Genomic DNA, 25,177 nt, shown 5'->3' with positions numbered 1-25,177 from the left:
CTAAGCACCTACCATCCTAAAAATGTAAGCCTTTGTGCTTGTGATCATTTTCCCCCAAACCATTATTGATGCAGATCTACATTTAAAGATTACAAAAAGTACTGTTTTCAAAAACAGTAGGTAAATACAGGCTTTGTGTGTATGTTTTAACCTAGAGTAAGTTATAAGGAAAGCAGTTTATCTAACTTGATACTGGATCATGTTTTTTATCAATTGAAGACAAAAACTCAATTCAAAATGATTTACTTAATTATATATAAGGCACTAGTTAAGAGTGAAAAGATGTACAAGAAAGACAAATATGAGGTAATAAATACTAATAAAAAATTAGATATAAATTGTATAAGAGTTCAGCATTTCCCCCACCGAGAGCACACCTGAAGGTAACTTCTGAATAGACAGGATATAAGCTGGACCTTAAAGGATGGGTAAGATTTAGCCTGGGGAAATTGAACATGCAGAAGAATGAGATGATGTGAACAAAGTAACAGAGGTGGGAAATCCTGGGCAGTATTTACAGTGGCATTAACCAAGTATCTAGAAATAAGTATTGCCTGACTTTGCCTCTAACAAGTATCTCTAATTCCTGACACCTTACCAGGTACCAATTCCTGTCAATTCTAGCTCTACAGTTTATCTAGAAACTATTAATTTCTTTTTCCTCTACCTTAGTTTGAGTTCTCAGTACCACCTGCCTGAATGACCTTAATAGTCTTAATTCATCTCACTGCCAGTATTTCCTTTCTTTCAGAAGCACAGGTGCTATGAAAACTCCATTTTATAATTAGATTTTAATGCTTTGGTATTTTATATTGAAATTAAAATATTTTGTGATTTTTAGATTAAAAAGTATCTTTTCTAGATATGGAAAAATTAGAAAATTTAACTTGCTAAGAACTCTATCAAGTCCCACATGTATCTTTTATGTATGTATATCCTAATCAGATCACTTAAATCTGTGAGGTAAAAGAAAGCTGAGCCAGCAGTTGTCAAAAAATGTACTACAAAACCATATAATCAAGAGTTACTAGTTTTTTATATAGAATACTTGCTGTTTTTAATCTTCACATGCATTTTGCTTAACATTGATAAAACACTGACTTTTGCTAACAGTAAGAAAGATTATACACATGGCTATACACTTGGTACACAGATAAAGCTGAATGACTATGTAGACAGAAGAGCAGCTAGATTTATATTTTCACATATAAATGAGAGAACCACATACAAATTAAGTGAAAGAATTACAACTTAAAGCATACAATTCCAAAGACAAGATTCAACTTGGGGTAGGGGGTGGGGAGGGGGAAATAAATAAGCAATTCAACTCAGCAAATATTTGTTACACATTATTTGTTACACATTGATTATATGTGCATGGCACTGCAAGAAAGTACCATGGAAGATGTGAAGATAAGTAAATTAAGGAGTTTATAATATGGTAAGCACATAAACATATGCAAGCAACTGAATACTCTTATAGGATAGAGATTTACCAGGATTGTTTGAGTAGAAGAACGACACAATCAGATCTACGATTTAAGCAGAAAACTATAAAGTGGAAGAGAATGATGGGAAGGTGGCTATTAAAATAGTGACTAAAAAAAGGAAATGGAAAGGAAGGAAAAAAATTTTAACATGCTCATGATTTAACAGGTGGTCAAAAAGAATTCCAAAGTGACTAAAAGAACAGAGAACTTATTAGATGAATTCTTCTAAGGTTACATAGTAATGTAGAGCTCTAATACCTTTATTACCTAGTTAAGTGTTCTTTGTACTTATTAGGTTTTATCATTTCTACAATAGTGCCTGGACAACAATGAAAGCAATTTAACGCTTCTGAAAACTAACAGTAAGAACTACTACAAGGTCAAAAATGCTGACTATCACAATGAGTGTTGTGTTATTTAAAAAAAAGGAAGGAAATGAGTTCTTATTTTTTGAAAGTAATATACATTTTTTCCCGAAGTAGATATGTATTATATAAACAGAGGAACATATGGCAATAGTCAAGGTCACTCATGCAACAGTCAGCGAAAGTGGAAGCACTTCATAATGATGAGAAAATTATACAACCTTTTTCCCTGAAGTCAGCCACAACTGATAATGCAGTTTTTAGTGCAGAAATCATTGCTACCTGGTTTCAAACTGTCTTACTTATCTTTCCTTTAAAAATGTCTCAAAATCATTTCAGTCACCAAACTTTTACAAAATAATTAACATATTCTATCACCCAAATGGCTAACAATAAATGAAGTACCATGCAAAAAAATTATTTTAGGATCTGTAATTCTTTTTTAGCCTGTCAGATTCAGGAGAATGTACACACAGTCCTAAGTGCTAAGTAAAAAGACTGAAAGAAAACATACCAGAATGGTAACTATGGTTACCTTCAGGTGGTGAGACTACGGATGCTTTTATTTTCTTCTTTATACTTACTGTATTTTCCTGATTTTCTATGCGTATATATGTCATTTGTTATCAAGAAAAAACGTTATTTTATAAGTGGCTCTTCAAAAGCAGCAACAATAATAAAAGCAATTCTGATTCTGCATGATTAAGCTGCTAAATGCCTGACTTGAAGATTTCAAGAGAAGAAGGACTTGTTCCTCTTGTCTTTTGTGTACTGAGAAAAATTCCTGATTTTTCATTATCAGGAATGTCTAAATACAACCACCTTGCCTGGCTCTTGACAAATAAATGGATTTTTCTTTGACTAGAAAAATCCTCAAAATACAAATAAGTGTTAGAAATATCTGTTACTTAGGAATTTCAAGCAACATGATTTTAAAGTATACATGTTTATAACTAATATTTTAATTGCAAAAAAATCTTAAAATTAACTCAATGAAAATTTGAGTATCTAGCATATCTTGGTCTATGTATCCTTTGCCTAAAACTGGAAAACAGGACCGCTGTTTTTTTTTAATAAATCTTTTTTTAAAAAAATTATTTATTTATTTTTGGCTGCATTGGGTCTTTGTTGTTGCACGCGGGCTTTCTCTCCAGTTGCTGAGAGCAGGGGCTGCTCTTCGTTGCGGTGCGCGGGCTTCATTGTGGTGGCTTCTCTTGTTGCAGAGCACGGGCTTTAGACGCGCAGGCTCAGTAGTTGTGGCACGTGGGGTCAGTAGTTGTGGCTCGCGGGCTCTAGAGCACAGGCTCAGTAGTTGTGGCGCACAAGCCCGTGTGGTGCACGGGCTTAGTTGCTCCCAGACCAGGGCTCAAACCTGTGTCCCCTGCATTGGCAGGTGGATTCTTAACTACTGTGCCACCAGGGAGGTCCCAACAGTCCAGCTTTTTGGCTTCCAAAACTACAGGATATTAGAACTTCGCTAGTTTAGTATTCTTCATACTTTTTAGTGACAAATCTTTTTTCCAAATGAATTCTTATATAGAACATCACTGATGCTAAAAATTGAGTTAAAGATAATGACCTGGCTCTTCAGGGATTTATTCTTTGTGTTTTGGTGTCAATTACTTCATTATGTGCAGAACCCTAAAGCATCTTCATAAATCATGGTGCACTTTGAAAACCACTAGTTTTGTTCAACATTCCTCCCTGTTCCCACCTCATTCCCTTGTAGTTAAGAAACTTAAGATCCGGAGTAGTTAGATGACTCCTTAGTTACCACCTGAGCAAAAAGAAAACCAAAACCTTTTAATTTACAGTTAAACTCTAAACCTTTTCCATTATATCCATTATACCTTTCCTTTACTAATTCTTCCCACTATGTAGTCAGTTTTTACCCAACATACGTATTGTAAGTCTTGTGTTAACTAATCTCTAGATAGTCAAGGTTTCTGTGGTATGTATGTATGGATTCATTTGTGTTTCTGTAATACCCTGCAGATGCCCCAAAGTGCCTCCATGACTCTCTAACTCTACCTTTCTCTCTTTTGGGAATGTCTTTTAACTTCTTGTCCATCTAGAAAACCCCTTATAATTCCTTTTCTAAACCACTTTATTGAGGTATAATTATCATACCATAACATTCACCCATTCCAAGTGTACATGAAATGATTTTTAGTAAATCTAAGTTGTGCAACCATCACTATATGCAGTTTTAGAGAATTTTTATCACTCCAGATCCTTTATGTCCATTTATACTTAATCCTGTTCTCATCCCCAGCCTCAGCCAACCACTAATTGCTTTCCGTCTCTAGAGGTTTGCTTTTTCTGGACACTTTATGTAAATGGAATCATAAATTATGTGGTCTTCTATGTCTCACTTCTTTCACTTAACATACATACACTTATTATCTATGCTGGGACTACCAATTGTTCATAAGAAAAAAGGAGATACTTCAGGGAAACATCATGCCTTCGAGAGTCTGGGAGTAAGACAAACCCAATCCTATTCTTCTACATAATCAGTTCTAAGATTGATAATGGTCCTGAAAGCATACGAAGACTGGCACAGGGTTCTTAGGACAGGAGGCAACTTCTCTAGAAATGACAAGTTAATACAACCAACCAAAATGAGAAAACACCTGGGCAATGGTGTTAGAAGGGTCCAGCCCCATGGACAAGTCTATGGGGGTAAGGACCATGATAACTGGTAGTGAGATGGTAGGATCCATTAGCATACAGAGTCCGTTTCCTTTCCTAGGATTATCAGTAAGGCACAAATGGCTCTCTACATCTCCCTAAATCTCAGTTCTCTTAATAGACACTGCTCCTATGTATCTACTTCTTTTAATCGTCTATTGCACCCTACCCTCTCCATGAAGTCCAAGCCCCCATCACCTCTTCTCTAAAAGACTGCAATAAACCTACTAATTGATTTCCTCACTTCTAGTCTTCCCTGGCAGAAATTCAATCTCCACATACCAGCCAGAGATATCTTTTTAAAACACTTACCAGATAAAGTATTTGCTCTGTTTAAATCCCTCTAAAGGCAGTTAGTCTATATCACTTAGAATAAAATCCAAATTCCTGACAGTGTATTAGCCTAGTGATCCAACCCTACCCACCTATCCAGCCTCAGATCACTCCTCTCCTTGCCTACTACTCTCCAGCAAGCCTTCCTTTGGTTCCTTTAACACGCCAAGCTCATCTCCGCTTTAGGGTCTTTGTCCAAACTGTTCCTTCTGACTGGGATATGGTTGTTCCTTCTTGATTCATATCTAATCTTAAATGTTACCACCCTGAGAGACCTCCCCTGACTACCCAACTACAGTAGTGACCTAGTCACTCTCTAAACTAGCAGTCTACTTGAATTTCTTATACTTGCCACTACCTGACTTTATTTTTTAAATTTGTTATTGCCTCTTTTTCCTACTAGAATGTAAACTCTTTGAGAGCAGAGACCTTCTTGGTCAGGTTTACCACCATATTCAAAGAAACTCAGTAGGCAAACAATAAAAGAAAAACAGTATTTGTTGAATAAAGAGATCACTATTCCTCTTAATGATGTCTAACTTGGCAACCTCTAATATACTTTCCATATAACAAAAACAACAATTTCATTAGGTATATGGGGTTTGTGGTAAGGAAGTGTATTTACGGCATGCCTAGAATAGAATGCATATCAACTGGCTATGTATGTGTTTGTGTGTGTGTGTGTTTGTGTGTATGTGTGTGTGTGTGTGTAGAAGTGTTAGTCTATGCAACTACTTACCTTCATAGATACTGATAATCAAGAATCTTCTGTTGGTTAATAAACTACGAAGTTAATAAAAAATACTCAATGGTCGATTGTGAACTATGCTGCTTTAGAAAACAAAAAAAACAAAAAAGATAGTTCAAAAGGAACTAATAAATGATTGCTAAAACAATTGTACCCATTCTCAGGTTAGGAATTTCATACTACTCCTCTTTAACCTAAGGTAAAGATGTTGGAAAAGTATATACCATTCAGGTCTGTAACCTTACCCAAGTAGAACTTCTGTTTAACAACTCGATGGCTGTTTTTCAATTCATGGGAAAGCTCTTTCACATAGACGACAGAATGCCTTTCGAAAGGGGTGCCCACTTCCCTTTTAGAAAATTGAGCAAGAGAGCATAGCAAGGTAACCTGTTAACACGCTACATTTAGCAAGCGTATTTCTGGGAACTAAAACGTACTTTTCCAATTCTGCCATGCTAAAAGAATGACAGTGCAGTTTTTAACTTTCTAAGAAATTTTTTACCTGTCTAGGTTGATGAATCTCAAAGTGTGGTGCCTGTACCAGCAGCTTCAGCATCACCTGAGAACTTGTTAGAAGTGCAAACTCTCAGACCCCTACTCCAGATATACACTGTATCAGAAAATCTGAAGGGAAGGCCCAGGAAACTTTAATAATCCCTTTAGGTGATTCTGATGAATACTAAAGTCTGAGAACCACTGGTATAGGTTATTGTTTTTCCATAAATGCTAGTCCAAAGAGTAAAGAGAAAAAGACGAGCTATTATAAGGGGACTTTGCCAAAATTTTTGCATTATGCAGGATATCCATATACATTTATTTTAAAATTTAAGTGTGCTATGCATATGATTATTTTTTTTATGTCTTTTATCTTAGAAAACTATACAAAGGAATCAATAATTACCTCCTTCTCCTGGGATATGAATACCTTGGGTGGTACAAGAATTATACTTCCATAGAGAGTTCATAAATACAAAAGACAGAAAATAGAAAGGTACTTCCTGTTTTTCACACTAGTAGTAAGTCATTTCATATCCAGATTAGGGAACAGAACCAAGATGGGGAAACAGTACTTTGTGGCTGCTTAGAGAAATCCCATATAAAACTGAGAGAAAGCTAAATTTAAAATAATAATAATATATGTAAATGTGGATATGATCTTGGGGGCTTATATATATGGAGACTGTCAATTCTCATAGTAAATTCCCTCTCAAATACCTTCACCCATTTTAAATATGAGAACAATAATACTGTACTTCTTTATCAGTGTGGGGATCAGAAGGAAAGGGTCACCCTAGTCTACCTTTACCCAGTCTGGATAACAGATTTACATAATAAAGACAAAGATCTTTTAAAATATTTATGCCTTATACCCTGAGAAAACCATAATTCAAAAAGAGTCATGTGCCACAATGTTCATTGCAGCACTACTTACAATAGCCAGGACATGGAAGCAACCTAAGTGTCCATCGACAGACAAATGGATAAAGAAGATGTGGCACATTTATAAAATGGAATATTACTTAGCCATAAAGAAAATGAAATGGAGTTATTTGTAGTGAGGTGGATGGACCTAGAGTCTGTCATACAGAGTGAAGAAAGTCAGAAAGAGAAAAACAAATACCGTACGCTAACACATATATATGGAATCTAAAAAAAAAAAATGGTTCTGATGAACCTAGGGGCAGGACAGGAATAAAGACAAAGACACAGACACAGAGAATGGACTTGAGGACACGGGGAGGGGGAAGGGTAAGCTGGGACGGAGTGAAAGTAGCATTGACATATATACACTGCCAAATGTAAACTAGAAAGCTAGTGGGAAGCAGCTGCATAGTACAGAGAGATCAGCTCGGTGCTCTGTGACCACCTAGAGGGGTGGGAGGGAGACGCAAGAGGGAGGGGATATGGGGATATACATATGCATATAGCTGATTCACTTTGTTATACAGTAGAAACTAACACAACACTGTAAAGCAATTATACTCCAATAAAGATGTTAAAAAAAAAAGTACACTTAAAAAGCAAAAAACTCTAAATAATAGATTATTAGAAGATAATTTAGAGCAAAATATGATGGAAAGGGGCTAACTAACCTTCTTCACCAGAAATAAAATTAAAACCAATATGAAAAAATATATATAGTTCCTTATACATAGTCCATTAGCTTAAGATTTACACATTTTTGTCTATCACATAATTTATTCCTCTCTTTTTTTCCTTTCTCATGGCAATCATTCTTAAATGATTAAAAGATAGCATGTCTAGAGGAAAGAATATTGGACTGAGAATCACTCATGAATCTGAGAGTCAAGAATTCAATTTATTCCAACACAGAAATGTTGGGAAAAAATTTTAAGTGTAAAAAAGACTTGAATTGGCAAGGTTTTTTTAAAGTATGCCTTTTATTAGAAGACAAAACAGACAGCAAAGTTCTTTGCCAATTTAGACGTAGTCATAACTAAGAGGAAGTAATGAATACTGAAAGGTGAATCATTTATACTTCTTCTCTGGTTCTTCAGAACCAAAGGCAGTATTTCTGGGATGCCTGGCCAGGATTAGTCAATTAAAGTGAGCTACTCTTCATAGGTAATACAGAAAATACAGGTCCCTCTAAAGCCACAGACGCAGCATTGGGTACCAAGGCTAATGTAGCTTCTTGCTGTAAACAGCTACTTTTTTTTTTAATGGATGAATTAAATAGCATTTTATTGACCCTCAGAACAAAAGAAAAGAAAAGGTGTTTTTTGAGATTTCCTATATATACAACTAGCAACTGAATTCAGAGTCTAGGTGATCCATTGGCTGTGAGTTGTCTCTTTGTGCCTAATAATCAGCAGCTCTTATTCTGTGTGGTATCACACCTTTAATTTGGGACATCTAATTAGTGTGTAGAAAATTAAAAACTGCATTTATCAGAATAATCATGCCAGTACTTCATAACTGATAGTAGCTTTTATCCATGGGCTTCACTAAAGCATAGAAGTATTAATTAAATTTTATGGGATTATATTTCCTTTAAAATACCTGTGTAGAAAGGATCAAGCTATCTTTATATTTCCCAAGAGATTAGAAATACATAAATGATTCCCAAAAAATCTTTACTATTTTTTCTTTTATTTGATTTTGAGAATATTTGAGAGACTCTTGACTACTTTTCTAAGGGACTCTCCATATATATGATCAAAATATTTAAGATTTCATTAAAATAAAATGCCTGTTTCATATTCCCAGAGAGGAAACCAACCAATACAGGCCAATAGTTCTCAGTTCATGCTGTCCCTTACTTTGTAAACAGCTATTTTAAATTATGCATTCCAGGAAGATATACTGGGAAATACCTATTTCATAGATTCTAAGATGCAAATTTTTTCCTGTTATAATACATCTGAAATAGGAATGTGTCTTAACAATCAATAAAGTCTTAAAACTACTGTTGGCCACAAGCAGTCACAATTGTCATGGATTATATATGTGTGAACATCAGAACACAGATATCAAACTTATAAAATGAATGTCAGCAGCCTGGAAGAAAATATTAAACACAGTTATGGAGTGCTCCTTTAACTCCTCAGAACCAAGATTTCTGGGTTAAAAACAACTAACTTTACATATCAATAATTGCAAAGCTGGCTTAAAAGCGTAATATCACTGGTTTTTAGCTCTTTCATGGATTATTTTAAGAAATGCTGCATCACCGTGCTCTTAATAGCACAGAAAACAATACTGGGTGGAAAAACATGGGTCTCAGCAATGCAGAGTAAGTCATTTGGAATAATTTTAAAAAGTTTTAGGAATACTTAACCAATTTAATTTGGTTATATTCCCTTTTTTGTATATTACAATTTGGATATAAAATTAAAATCTTTCTCTAGCTAAATTTCAATGATCTATTCCAGTGAGAGGAAAAGAAGTCTAAGCTATGGGAAAATTATTATTAAAAAATCTAGTATTAAAAAACTTAATACACAGTCTTATATAAAATAATAATGTCTTATAATTCATAAAATACAATAAAATCTATGGAAATTTGTAGAAAACTAAAACATTTTTGCTAAATACCATAAAAAAAAAAAACCCGTTCTTTTGTAGTATTACCTGTAAACCGCAGCAGCCTACAGCATTCATTATGGAAGCATTGTGAATAACTCGGTAAGGGATTCCCAGTTTTGTTGCTCTCAGAATAAGATCACTATGTGTTGTAGCTCTGTAGTGAGAAAAGATCAGGTTGGATTAAACTAACCACGGCTGACTTTTTAAGACAGTAAAGCCACAGCATTTCATGAGCTCAAGTCAATCAAAGGGTCAAGGACACTGCTTTCCCTCAAATATTTCGAGGCACCTGCATAACACTTTCATCTGGGTTTCTGGGCAAGAAAAGTGTAAGTTTACACAGGCCCTGTACAATGTTTAACTGCACCTTTAACACTCTTAAAGCAGCCTTGGCAGCTACAGAAAAAAGGGAACTTTTAACTTGCTCTTTTCCTCCTGTTAACACCTGCAAAAGACATCTGTGGAATATTACTCAGCAACTGAACTCCTGAGTAGCAATTCTCAAATGTTTTGGTCTTAGGGTTCCTTTAAACTCTTAAAATTTCTGCTACAGAGTTCCAACTTATGGCACTAGACTTCCTCCTTGATTTCTGCTCTATTTTGAAGGCTTTGTTTCTGTATAAGGCACAATTTACAGAACATTTTCACAGCCTGTAGATCAGAATTCTGACTGATATATTCCTAGTTGGATTTTATCTGTCTAGCAGTCATTTTATTTATAACTGTTTTCAGCCTGGTTGTTACTGTGCATAATTAGTATGTGTAAGGGTGTGCCTATTCTGCCTGCTGCCTTCCCTTTTTTGAGATAGATCTAACGATTATAATTAGATAGATTGGGGTAAGAGAGAATACATATAAATATGGATACTGTGAAACTTAACCCCATATCAATTTAGAACTGCATTATTAAAGGCATTTTTCCCCCTTGATGAAAACTCCAGGCACTACTGGGGAAAGCAACATTAGCATGTTTGAGAAACTACATACAAACAAGCAGAACCTGTCAACTGGTCAATGCATACCAAGTAGGAAGATCAAGGGCTTTCACCCCACGAGGCAGTCAGAAACAGATTAAAGAATGCCCACCAGGGAAGTCTGTTTTAAATCACACACATAAAATACAAACTACTATAAAAATAATCCTTAATTTGATTTAAAGTAAGCTTTTAAAAAATAATATAAATGCCAGTTATAAGTTTTTAATATCACTTTCAACAGAATTTCACTATTTAACACTAAGCTAAGGGAAAACTGAATCAGTTACTTGGTGAGTTATTTAAATAGATGAGCAGAAAGAAAAAACTGTTTAAAATTATTCTCTTTTGATCACAAGTTCATTTAAAACGACCGGATGTGGTTGGTGTACTATGAAGATTTAATGACCTGGCAAAGTGATTTGATTTTGTGAAACTGATATAAATGTGATTAAATTAGCCTTTCAGATTTCTGCTATGAAATACTGTGATAAAATTGGTATTTTATCATCACAATTACCTAGATTACATTGCTTCATTAAAACAAAAGAACTGCACGAACCATGGGCTTAATACCCTTATACTGGGCATTCCTCCAGGTCCGTGGCTCATGAAAATGTTTCACTGTAGTGACTGGGAAAGTGTGTGTGTGCGTGTGCACGCGTGTGCACTGCCGTGTGTAAAGACAAATTTATTACTATTTCTGGGCATGTGGCTCTATCTAAAATCATATATACTTATATACACACACATATAGTTCTAGATAGAGCCACATGCCCAGAAATAGTAAATGTTTCTTAATAATATACTTGGAATTGCTCTGAAGGCAATTTCAAAAAAGGAGATTCAAGAATGTTGTGATTGGGCTTCCCTGGTGGCGCAGTGGTTGAAAATCTGCCTGCTAATGCAGGGGTCACGGGTTCAAGCCCTGGTCTGGGAGGATCCCACATGCCGTGGAGCAACTGGGCCCATGAGCCACAACTGCTGAGCCCGCGCATCTGAAGCCTGTGCTCCGCAACAAGAGAGGCCGCGATAGTGAGAGGCCCACGTACCGCGATGAAGAGTGGCCCCCGCTTGCCACAGCTGGGGAAAGCCCTCACACAGAGGCGAAGACCCAACACAGCCAAAAATAAATAAATAAACAAATGTGGGGTTTAAAGAAAATAGAATATTATTTAAAAAAAAAAAAGAATGTTGTGATCAATGGAATCAATAAAATGAAATTCATAAAGGTGACAATTTGAATGTATAAGGCTTAGTATGTCTGTTTTAAATTTTATTTTATAATAACATTAATTTGCAGAATGGAAGCAATTAAATGATCCACATTAAGGCACATAGGAGACAGGTGAATAAAGGTATATTTGTGTGTATGTGTGTGCATATACCATGAACATATTACAGAACATATTAAAATAGCGAATGGATAAAAACAGAACCATCTTTAGAAAGATTTTGTTTTTTAATTTATTTATTTTTGGCTGTGTTAGGTCTTCGTTGTTGCATGGGCTTTCTCTAGTTGCAGTGAGTCAGGGCTACTCTTTGCTGCAGTGCATGGGCTCTCATTGCGGTGGCTTCTCTTGTTGCGGAGCATGGGCTCTAGGCACATGGGTTTCAGTAGTTGCAGCATGCAGGCTCAACAGTTGTGGTGCATGGGCTTAGTTGCTCCGCAGCATGTCGGATCTTCCCGGACCAGGGATCGAACCCGTGATCCCTGCATTGGCAGGCAGATTCTTAACCACTGTGCCACCAGCGAAGTCCAGAAGGAATCTGTTTAATGATGACCCTGTTCAACTGCTCTTTATGGGAACAGAAAGCTTAAGACTGTCATCTCTCACATGACTGAGTCAGATCTACTGATGCAGAACATTTTTAGAGTCATTTACATTATTTATGTGATTAACTTCCACATTCCTTTTAATAACCTAGATTAAAAGGGCAAAGATGAGAACTACACCAACTGACTTAACTTACTTTCAATTACCTTCTCCATGAATTTAAGATTGCTGGAGATAAACAGTGCTGATGGATGCACAATAATGTGAATGTTCTTAATGCCACTGAACTGTACACTAAAAAATGGTTAAAATAATAAATTTTTAAATATTTAAAAAATATTAGAAAATTTTTAAAAATTAGAAAAAAGAATTTAAGATTGAGTAAACAGTTTTCCCTTCTTTTTGAAATTTTTATTCAAATAAGTAGAAAGGGGCCTAAAATTAAACAAAGTACAATTTTTTGGTCATATATATACATGGAAGAATTTCAGTGCCTTGTTGCATTCTGTATTCCCTTCCTGGTTTATCCATTTAATTAATTCAAATTCTAATTCTTCAAGGCCCAATTAAAATTTACACCTTCCTTACCACCCTGTCTCCAGCTACTATATCCCAACAGTAATCCAGTGGATAAATGAAAAATAATTACAGTTACAGTAAATATTATACAAATCCAAATACAAGGTTATATATGATTAGTCACTGACATAGGGAAAATTAACTGGCTAGAAGTTTAAAAATAAAAAAAGCACTTACTCCTGAATAAAATAAGGGAGGATTCATGGAAGAGGTGGCATCTAAGCTGGGTCTTAAAGAATCTATTTCACTAAATAAAAACTAGGAAGAACAGTCTGTTTAAGGAAAAAGCACGAGCAAAGACATGGAGAGCGAATACTGTAAAACATTTACAAAATGGCAAAGTTATACAATTTGGCTCTACCATAGTCAAAAAGAAGAGGAGCCAAAGGAAGAAGTAGATAAACTGTTAAAAGATTTAAGGCCACGAAGGATTCTGAGTAGCGTCACAGCACTTTCTCTGGGCCTCGGTTTTTTCATTTACATTGAAGTTTCCCTTCCATCCCACCTTCCACCCCAACCCCGCCCCCCATCCTACCCCACAATCTTACCCCACAATCTTCAACTATTAAGCCAGACCTTGCTCAAGCACCAACTCCTCCATAAAATAAAGCCTTTAAGTTTACACACACTTTTCTATCCTCATCTTCTACTTAACCTTTCAGCAGTACATCAAAGCTGACCACTCTTTCTTTTCTAAAACATTCTCTTTTCTTGGCTTCTGTGACAGCACACTCTATCGGTTTTCCTCCTCCTCTGCTCTTGAGAGACCATGAAATGCCAGTTTCCTAGGGATTGATCATCCTAGGTCTTCTGTTCTTGCTCTTGTTCCTTCCTAATGTGATTCCATCCACTACTCAGGTTTTAAATACCATCTAGATACTGATGACTTCAAAAGTCATATAACTAGGACAAATCCTCCCTTGAGCTCCAGTAGCAGATATCAAACTGTCTATATGACATCCAAAAGTTAAAACATTTCCAGAACCAATTCTTGTTTCTCCCAGCCCTTTTTCCTGCTGGTTTTCATCATTTCAAAAAATGGCATCATCAACTACTCAGTTACTAAAGCCAGAATCCTTGAAGACTTACTTCTTTCCTTTTCCTCATCTGTTATATACATCCGAGCATTTTTCCTTCTAATTTTTTCCCAGTTTGTCTTTTTCTCTCTTCTACCAGAGCCACCCTTGCCTCCCTAAAACCCATTCACCCAAGCATTTAGAGTGATCTTTTAAGAATGTCAATGAGATTGTGATTATTTGCTGCTTATAATCCTCTAAAACTTTACCACTGTACTTCAAACAAAATCCCTACTCCCTCCAAAGCCTTACATGTCTGGATCCCACCTATCTATTTAACTCCTTCTCAGGTCCCTTTTTCCTTCACTCACTGAGCTCCAACCACTCTGGCCTTTCAGTTACTTGAATACATTCTTGCTGTTCCCTCTGCTTAGAATGTTCTTCCCTTCTGCTTTTCCTTTTACTTTTTAGACACCTGCTTGAATATCACCTCCACATGAAGGATTTTCCATATGACCCTGCATAAATAAGTCTGTTCCTGTTAGTCTCTATTTTTTTTCCTTTACAGATTTATTGATTTTTTAAATTTATTATTTTTCTTCAACTAATGCCAGTCTCCCTTACTAAACTGTAAACCCCATGAGTTATCATCTAATATATATCCAGCACATAGGAATGCCTGTCATGAGATAGGTGCTCAAAAGATATTTGCTGAATGGATGTCAGTCCAAATACACCTGGTCCTCCTTCGTCATGACCTCAGGCAAAATATTAACAATTCTTTCAATTAATATTTAATTGATGTCTACTATAAGCCCAGTATTGTGAAGGAAGCTAGGGAGATAAAAATGTGAAGGGCAGCCTACAAATCTAAAGAGTAAATATACAAATAAAAAAATACTTTGTGAGGTAATATATGAAAACTAACATCAGCAGTTAGGAAGAGATATAACTTCTGGTTGGGTTAATTAGGAACTATATCACAGAGAATGTGATGTTTGAGTTGGGCTTTGAAAAATGAGTAGGTTTCTGACAGTCAGAAACAGGGCAAAGGGCGTTACAGATGAGGAAAACAGTTTGAACAAATGCATGATGGTGAGAAAGCATGACGATCAGGGAAGGGCAAACTGGTTGGCGTGAGTGTGGGTTTCAGTACAAGACTGGCAGGACACCAGTAGAAGAGCAGGCTAGACAGTATTTTTCATGTCTGGCCAATGATGGAGCTAATAATAGTCTAATTTTGAGCCCAGGTGAGATTTTAAAATTGTGGATCTACAAACATGAATTTGATCACAGCATAGGTAATGAGTTAAGAATCTACACCTGGACCAGGTAAACGGTTACTATATTAAATTAGTATAATGAGAGCTTGGATTAGGTAGAATAGTGGCTGCCACAGAGGAAAGGAATGAAAGGATATGAAAAACATGGTAAAACAAAAGTCAACAGCAGTGCTTCTCAAACTGTGTGAAAGGCCAATATTTTTTAAGTTCTAAATTGTCATAGAACGTTAGTTTTGTAAAATGCAAAAAAAAAAACTATTAGAAAAATAAAATATAAAATAATACAAAATACAAGCTCCAAATTTTTATTATTAGTTTCAGCAGAGATAAAATTATTTTGTAAAATTGCTATAAAAGTTTCTAAATGCCTACTTTCAATTTCTGTAGTTATCTCATCATGGACTGGTAAGTTTGTGCGCTGGCAATAGCCTGCAAATCTCACTTCAAGTAGCATGGGTTTACTGGACTTCATCAGTGACCGGATACCATTTGCAACTAAGTATCATAATGATACATAATCTCTGGCACCTCATATTGATATAAATTACTTTCTTTTTGACAGACACATGCACATGTAACTAACATGCACAAAACAATTACATGCACATGTAATTGTTTTGAAAAATATCCTTGGTGGTGGGTTCACAGTGATTTAATTGTCCTTATGTTCCTTAAACCTGTGACATAAATCCTGGGTCACCAGCTGGAGAAAAAGAACTGTTCTGTTTGGCTTGACATTACAGATTGATGATGCTTGACTAGACAAGTATAAGCCCATCTTTTTAGTAATGGGGAAGAACAGAGCTCCCAGTGGATATAAGAAATTGAAATCTGAGGCTTGATAAACGATAAATTCAAGGCAAGTAAAGTGACAACAGTATTGCTAAATAGTAGATGATTAAAAAAGAAAAAAAAAGCCGAGGACAAAGCTAGCAGAAGATACTTGCACTTACCTGCAAAATAAATGGCAGGTACAACTCTTGATAATGTAAGATACTTATTTAATAATGATATACTAGTTTAGGTTATTTGATGCCCTAAGTGACTTTCTAAAAAAATAGCTGAAGCAACGATATAAACTTTAGAGTTGACACTTGATAATCAATGTAAGCGATACATGATGACATCCTTCCCCAATAAATTTTCTTCATTAATCTCAAAGACAATTAAAGTTTAAATTACAAAATTTTAGACAGAGCCTAGGTAAACAGTCCCCTATCAGGACCTGGAAGATAAAGTTTTAAATGTAATAAAAGAATTCTTAATGATTAAAAAAGTAAATAAATTAAAACTCAAAATATCTCCTTTGACTTACCCAAATGGATCACCAACTACAAGGAATGCGACATCACTGATATCAGCATCCTTTAAAATATTATTTGCTTCCTGTTCCACTTCTTCTCTATCAGCGAGAATCAATTTTCTTCCATAAAACTCTTCCTATAGATTTAAGTCCAATATAAAAATGAGACACAGGTGACCATTTCAACACACACACACACACACACACACACACACCCCTCTCTCACACACACAAAAAAGTCTTTGTCTGGGGCCTGTGCAAATCTTGGCAACCATCCAAACAGATCATTGACTACAACACTTCAATGAGCTAGGCCTCTGTATCATGTTGCAATTAAACTCTGTCTTTGGGGCTATCTTAATATCCCAAGAGGAGGTAGACCTCCTAACACCTCAGGCTCTTTGCATTTTAAATTAACCTCTAAATTTGGGTCTAATAGACCAGGCCAAACATTGTAGGATGAATAGAGAACATGTATGCATGAGCCTGACTTCAGAAACACTGTACTGCAGAATAAATATATTAAACAATAATTATACACATACATGGTAGCTGGGTTTGATTAAATTTTCCTTGGGAAATCTATGAGACCTTGACTAAAAAAGAAGATAATTTCAATGAGAAACAGTAGAAAATTAAGATTTAGTTGTTTACAGAACCAGCAAACATTCCTGCATAATTGCAGGAAAGACTAATTTAAAACTGTATTTCCTAGTTCCTGCTAAAAAAGGCAGAGTTGCAGGAGCAAGAAAAGAATTCTAAATATATAAGAATTCTCCATACAAACTGCTTTGTGAACGAATCCGCAGAAGTTCAACTCTAAAGCACAAACCCAGGAGGGTGACCTTAACTGGAATGGCAGCATGGAAGTAAGAGTGTGCTAGTTGTCATGGGGTAGTGGTTACAACCTATTATGCAAGATCATGAATCTTATAACAGATTTCCTGTGGCGTAATATATCGAATATAACTCAAATATAGTAAAAGTGGATGCACAGATAAATAATACTATTTCTTACATGCTGAGAAGTTTATTTTTGTCATAAGGATTATATCATATGTCAAAAGTTATAAGGATTGCTGTAATGGAAGAGTATCTGCTACTCAGTAATATTTGTCAAGCAAATGAGTAAATGAACAAATGATTAAGCATTTGAAGATAAAGGCTACAGTTTCAACTGTGATAATTACTTCCTAATACTTAACTAGAATCTGTTCCTCAAATGTGAAAAAAGATTATTTCCTTTTCTCTGAATATCTTCTTAGAGATAACGTTCCAGAAGTTCCCAATGACAATGATGTTTTCAGAGATGAAAATGTTTTATTTTCACTTGTACCACATATTTTTTCTTAATCCTTCATTTTTATACAACTTACTTTTATTTTGTAAGCCCAATAAACTTAACAGTTGTAGAGGGGACTTCCCTGGTGGTGCAGTGGTTAAGAATCCACCTGCCAATGCAGGGGACACGGGTTCGATCCCTGGTCAGAGAAGATCCCACATGCTGTGGAGCAACTAAGCCCATGCGCCACAACTACTGAGCCTGTGCTCTAGAGCCTGCAAGCCACAACTACTGAGTCCACGTGCCACAACTACTGAAGCCTGCGCGCCTAGAGACTGTGCTCTGCAACGAGAAGCCACCGCAATGAGAAGCCCGCACACTGCAACCAAGAGTAGCCCCTGCTCGCCACAAGTAGAGAAAGCCCATGTGCAGCAACAAAGACCCAATGCAGCCAAAAAACAAAACAAAACAAACAAAAAACAGCTGTGGAACATTTATATTCACATATGTAAGAGAACACACATATGATTATTGAAAACTGAAGGAAACAATGTTCTTTTCTGAACTTCTAACATTTCTTAAAAATCAAGGAGTCACATGTTACTAGGTTAATGCTGGCAGTAATCCTATCCAATATTTTATAAATGACTTAACAGAAAACCCACTCTCTCCTCAAGACTTATCATGATCACTTCATATTTATCACTTACCCTAACCCAACAAATATTTCATTATCTAATTGAAACAACAGATTATTTATTTTTTTTAAAACATCCTCCTTAAAGAGAAACACACATTAACACCTCAATATAATCAAAGGTTGATCCTCTTTAAAAAGAATGTTTAAAAAAAGGAAGAGATTGCTAAAGCAGAAATAGACTGGTACTACATTATTTTTATCTTAACCACTTATTTATGTATTCGTTCAACCACTCATTTGAAAAATATTTCTGTGTATGACCTCCAGGCCGAGCTCTATGCATGATGTTGGGAAACAGTGTGAATGAGACACACATGACCTCTGCCCTATGGAGCATAATGTCTAGCGGGGAATTAACTACCACATTATATGTGCTATAGGAACATCAAAGCTAGTCAGGGTCAGGAAAGGAAAATTTAAAAAACAAGCAGCACCATTTAACAAATGATTTTAAATTTATACTATATATTATCCAATGATTGATTAGACAGTTTTCGTATCTCAGCCCTAATCTTCTCCACTCGTGAAAATGAAGGTAAAACTCAAAATTAGTTCTTAGTTTTCCATTGGTGGGTTTTGTATATAGGGAAGAAAGTAAAAACTAACAGCTAAAATTACTTTTGGGTATTTCTGGAAGGATACACAAGAAATTAGTAATGATTGCCTCCAGAAGGAAGAACTGTGATAGAAATCTTTTGATGTATATATACCTTTTAGTATCTTTGAGTTTCAAACTATTTAACATATTACTTAGTCAAAAAGTAGAAGAGTAAAGGCTCAAAGTAGCATATGGAAACAAATGCAAGAACAAAATCTTAAAAAGAAAACAAAAACACTAACATTTAAAGTAGGAATGGAAAAATAAGGAGCTTACAAAGGGGACCGAGAAAAATGAAAAAGCAGGAATAAAACCAATAGAGAGCCATGTCTTGAAAGTCGGTTTCAAGGAATAGTCAACTATGTCAAAAGAAGTAAAACAGACAAAAATTCAAAACTATCCTCTGGAGTTCTCAGGTACTAAATAATTGTTCAATAAACAGAGAAGTATTTCAGAGAAATGGAATTCAGCTTGTAGGAGTCTTGAGACATAAGGGGACGTGGGGGGACAAGAGAAGTATACTACTTTTTCAAAAAGCTTTGGAAACAGGAGAGAGAAACAGAATAATAACTATGGGGAAAAGAGGTTTAAAAAAGGAGAGTTTTCGGAATGGACAATACACTTGATCCTTGAAGAATGCAGGGGTTAGGGGTGCCGACCCTTCACAAAGTCAAAAATCTGAGTATAACCTATAGTCAGCCCTCCATATCCGTGATTCCTCCATAACCGTGGATTCAACCAACCTCGAATCAAGTAGTACAGTAGTATTTACTATGGAAAAAAAACCCCAAATATAAGTGGATCTGTGCAGTTCCAACTCAAGTTGTTCAAGGGTCAACTGTATTTGACCCTTGAGAGGACAAAAGGATATTAATATAGATCGAACATAAAGAAGAAAGAATAATTGACAGGAGTAAGGTTCCAAAGGAACGGAGAGAAGAAGTTTGAAAGAAAACCCATCTAGATGGCATTAGACTTGAACAGGAAGAGAACCTCATCTTACAAGTCATTTTCTAAGACTGGAGGGAGGACAGATTCAGATTTAGGGTAAGGATAAACAGGAAGCTAATAAAGGTCATAGATGATGGCCTCATTTTTCTCAATGCAAAGTTCTTTACTGTTCTCTCCTATCCCTCCAATCTCAATCCACAGCAGTTAGATAGGAGGACAAGGAAACAGAGTTGGCTGGTATACCGAGGTGAAATATGTTAGGAAGAAAGGAGAAGGAATAATGATAAATATAATTAACACTGCCGTACTCTAGGTATGAAAGTTGTTAAGAGAGTAAATCCGAAGAGTTCTCATCACAAGGAAAACAATTCTTTTTCTTTTACTTTGTATCTATATGACATGATGAATGTTCACTAAAGTTATTGTAATCATTTCATGATGTGAGAAAGTCAAATCATTATGTCACTTATACACTTTAAACTTTTACAGTGCTGTATATCAATTATATCTCAATAAAACTGGAAGGCAAAAAAGAGGGAAAAGATACACCAGAGGAAAATGAAAGTTATTTTGGTGTTGCCCAAGAACAAGTTATAGCAAATATTTGTTTTTCTCCTCCCTGCTTTTGCTCACTATTATTTTTTCTTCAGCAAGGAATGTTCTTTCTCTTCCCCTTACCAAATCTTATCTATAGTAATAACTGTCTCTTGCTCTTCCCCTTATCAAATATCATCTATAATAACAATATCTGTAATAATACATTTACAATGGGCTTACTCTGTGGTCAGGCACTCTTCTAAGAACTTGTGCATATGAATTCGTTTAATCTTTACCACAATTTATGACATAGGCACTATTTTTATTCCTGTTTTACAGATAAGAAAAAGAGCAAAGAAAATTTAAATGACTGCCCAAGGACACAGAACATTAGTTGACTGCAGGACTTCACAGAACTGCAAATGGGGCATAGACAAGCAGAGATGAATGATCTCTGCTTTATGCAGGGTAGCTAGGGCCCCGAAGTTAGTCCTCGCAGGCCATGAGCAGCTTCCTCCATTTATCCTGAAGAACTATACAAATATTACCATTTTGTATTTGGACCATGATTTAAACAAAAGAAACAAAACAAAAATAAAACAATTGAGATGTGTCGTTTGAAAACATAGCTCAAATTCCATCTGTTCCATAGTATTCCCTGACCAGCACAGCCAGAAGTGACCTTCTCTCTTACATGTATGTCAATTGTAATTAATACCTAGTAGCTATTTGAGATAGTTTCTACTACTTAATTGGTGAAAAAGTGTTGGCTTAAATAAAATAATCAAGTTCTTGTCAGCAATATAATTTTATAGTTTCTCTCTTCCACTACTGTCATGAATTGTTATTTACATCTTCCAGTATTATTAAGTTTTCCTGGGTAAACACAGATGAATCATGACCCACTTAAGAACAAAGATCATAGCTTATATCTCGTTGTATAACGTATATAGGTGCGTTACATCAAACCGGCACATAAGATAATAATTTAGCCACAGAAAGTGCCTAAAGAAATCCAAACTGTATATACCAAAACTAAAAGTCTTTCCTGGATTCACTGTCTCTAGTTTAATTAACTTCTGAATAATAGGGAATATATAAACGATACTACCCATCTGGCAATTTGAAAATAATAGCTTTCAATGTAAGAACAGATAAATTCTAGATTTCTTTAGCAACATCCATGTGGCCCTTTTTTAAAAAAAAATATTTCGTGTAATTAGTGATAAAAGGAAGCATATATTCATTGCAGAAAACAGAATTTTCCCATCTTTTTTTCACTGTATAATAACTATCTAGAGTTATTGAGACCAGATTGTACGAGCACATCTTAACAACTTTTTAAGTAATTTGTTTAAAAAAGAAAGAAAAGGTAGAAATTAAAGGAAGAAAGTGGCTGAAGATAAAGTGGTTCTAAAATTTTACTGGGCAACATAAGGCATGATTGTATTTATTCATACCTTACTTTATTCCAGAAAGGATTCATTTAAGGTGGCTGATATATGGAAAGTTGTTCAGGGAAGAACATGAATTGAGGACCCAGAGGGGCTCACGGAGAGCAGATCAGTGGAACTTTGTGACGGGGGGATCCAGGATTGACCACTTTACTTGAATTCTAACTTCTCTGTAGGTGTTCTGTGACGTTATATTTTGTGAAGCTATTATCTATCCCTAAGAGTACAGAGACACAGTATGGTCAAAAGTGGTGGATCTCAACTGAGGACTGCTTTGGCCCATATTCTGGCTCTATCATTCACTATCTGTATGACCCTGGACAAGTTTCTCTGTGACTCTAAAACTGCGAACAGTAATTAAAGAGTAATAATCCTGTTCTATATGTAAAGTGTTTAAAACAGTGCATAATAAGTGTTCTAAAAATATTAGCACTTTTTATTGTTGAGGAATAGAATTCTAGTACCTTAACAAAGTACATATAATCTACCTGTGAGGTTGAGCTCAGCCCCAGATCTTGACCCTGTATGTAGTAACTCTACAAATATGTTTTTGGAAAAAAAAAAAAAAAAAACCTAAAAAAACATAGCAGCCAAAATTAATATTTAGCTAGCACTTAAATTTGCAAAGCACTTTCAAATACATCATCTTAATAAATGATATAATCTTAATAGCCTTCCAACTGATTATTATCTCCATTTGACAAATGAAGAAACTGAGGTTTAGAGACGTTTGGAAATGTATCTGTTAACAACTCATGTTTTCTGAACGCTTTTGTGCCAGACGCTATGCTAAAATCCTATAAGGTAGGCATTTCTGTCCTCTTTTTACAAAGTAAGAAACTATAGTTAAAGGGTTTCTCCAAGGTCACATGTTAACATGTGACAGAGCAAAGACATAAAACCACATCCAATTCTATAAAACTACTGATTTGTCTATATTCTCTAAAAAGATTTTAAGTTCATTCTAATTGCCCTTTATCATTAATTAGAGAGGAACATTTCTATCATCTTGAGCTTGGATATTCTGGCTCCATCTTAATAAACTGGAGCCAACAAATCAAAGCTGTTCATTAGACACAACTTTTATTTCAACGCATGGCCAATCAAGTAGCAGCCCTTCTTTAAGATTTTAAAGAAACTCTGAGACCTTCAGAATTCTCTGGGCTGTGAATCTGAGAGGCCAGAAGACCTGAAATTCTCTAGGTCACCTTTTTCTCTGGAAGACTTGATAGACCAGACAATCCTAAAATGTTCTCCCTCCTCCTATAACATGTCCATCAATCTTTTCATCTTAATTTACATTGTATTTGAAATTTGACAATGAACCTGAATTTGACCCCTCCTCCAAAATTTACTGAGCCCTTAACCAAAGCCAAGTAAATGTATGATATACTAGCAAATTCTACGGTTACTAAGTTCCAGGCTCACTCAACACATCCAAGTGTATAGGTATAAGCCTTACTGGGAGATGTCTATTCAAAGGTTAGATCTCTCTGGATATGATACAGACAGAAAGGCGATTACCATTCCCTATGGAAATACTTCAAAGGGGGGAGGTTTTCAGCTTGGTTCCTGAATACATTACCAACTCATTAAGGCTGTGTCAGAAAGGATTTCTTGTCTATCTCATGAAATACGGGATTCTGATAATTATCCCCAAGAGTGTAAAATAACTTTACTATTTAATGGAGAAAGCTACACAATTAGACTTGTAAAGTAAGAAAAAGCACCCTTTCATTTTCCAAGTCACTTGGTTAGTGTGTTATGTCCATTCTTGTACTCCTCAGATTCTTAATAATAAGCAGGGCATGTGTTTTAAAGGATTTGAACCAACAGACCTGAAAAATTCGGCTCAGCTTGGTGTAATAAAAATCAGCTGTTAAATATCGTTCTTCCCAGGAGGCTGGAAAGCCTTAAGCACCTACCAGGACTTCCTTCCCTACAGTCAGGACTGAGGTATAGGCTTCCAGATACACTCGACTGCAGCGTCTTAGAACTTCCAGCCCCTTGACTGTGATGTCCTTGGCATCTCCCAGGCCCAAACCGATCATGTAAAGCATTTCAAAGTCCAGGGGGAGGGCGACTGCAGGACGAAATGAATAAGAAAATCAAGTGTCAGCTACATGGAGGATGCCTAAAATCTAGTGATGAACACTTAGACGAAAACCAAAATAGCACGAGGAGGGACGGCATGTCACAAGGAGGGAGGTTTAAGAACCTTACTTCAAGGCTTTTAAATAAGGACTGTACTGTTTATAAACAACCCTACCCACTTTCTCTCTTGTTACACAAACCTAGGATCAATTACCCTTTGAGAGAATCGTAGCTGGGTCAGCGTCCTCCCCAAACTCCTATCTGCCGCGGTTTCCCAGAAGAAGCTGCCCACCCGGAGGAATTGCGCGGAGCGAGGATCCACGCTGCAGCCTCACCTACGGTGCCGCAAAGCGCCGGCGCTGCGCTTTGCGGCACTTTACGACTAGCTGGAAGTGATGGCTCGTTCCGGCAGCTGGCTGGGTGCCCTTGTCCCACCGCGACTAAGAATGATACCCAGGCTGCTGGGGCGGAGAGGCGAAAGGTCAGCAAGTCGGAGGGAGTCTGACCAGTGCCCACAGCATGATCTTTGGGAACGGACGAGGCCTGCCCGCGACCCCCTATGTTTAAGCCCCCAGCCTGGGACCGGCTAAGTGCCGGAGCTCTTCGCCCGCGAGGAGAGCCGGCGGCGAAGTTGGCCCGAGGAGCCCCACGTCCTCCCCCTCTCCTCCTCCAGACGCACTAGGGGGTGGCGGGTGGAAGGGGTTTCCCTAGTCTGCCCTGGGATTGCCCAAGTGCGCACGTTCCCATCCTCGCCTTTTCATTCGGCCGTAGTTTCACCAGCTGCCTTCCTCGTGAGCTGCCAGCTTGGCGAACCCGTTGGTGAGTGTTAGTTCAGATTTCCCAGCGGGGCGGTGATTCCTTGGGCTTGTCCCCAAGACCTCATTCTGGAGTGCCCCAAGGGGCGTGACGGGAATCTGTCTCAGTCATCGTCAGTGTCGGGAAGGCCAG

General features: G+C 36.5%; 1 protein-coding gene across 2 annotated transcripts in view; it reads right to left on the bottom strand.

Moving 5' to 3' along the window:
• Positions 1 to 24,643, bottom strand: part of DPH5 (diphthamide biosynthesis 5) — a 37,017-nt gene extending 12,374 nt beyond the window's left edge. Inside the window, exons 1-4 of one of the 2 annotated variants that reach the window (XM_082863042.1) lie at positions 24,565 to 24,643; positions 24,061 to 24,218; positions 16,626 to 16,750; positions 9,726 to 9,834 (exon numbers count right to left, since the gene is read on the bottom strand). In XM_082863042.1, coding sequence (XP_082719168.1) covers positions 9,726 to 9,834; positions 16,626 to 16,750; positions 24,061 to 24,195 — 369 coding nt within the window. In that variant the 5' untranslated portion in view covers positions 24,196 to 24,218; positions 24,565 to 24,643. The other variant, XM_082863041.1, reaches the window with a different exon arrangement.
• Positions 24,644 to 25,177: the final 534 nt, after the last annotated feature.

The sequence above is a fragment of the Leucopleurus acutus genome, assembly GCF_964270905.1.
Source record: "Leucopleurus acutus genome assembly, chromosome: 2".
In the NCBI taxonomy this organism is placed as follows: domain Eukaryota; kingdom Metazoa; phylum Chordata; class Mammalia; order Artiodactyla; family Delphinidae; genus Leucopleurus; species Leucopleurus acutus.
The sequence above is the reverse complement of the archived record's forward strand: the minus strand, read 5'-3'. Positions and strand labels throughout refer to the sequence as shown.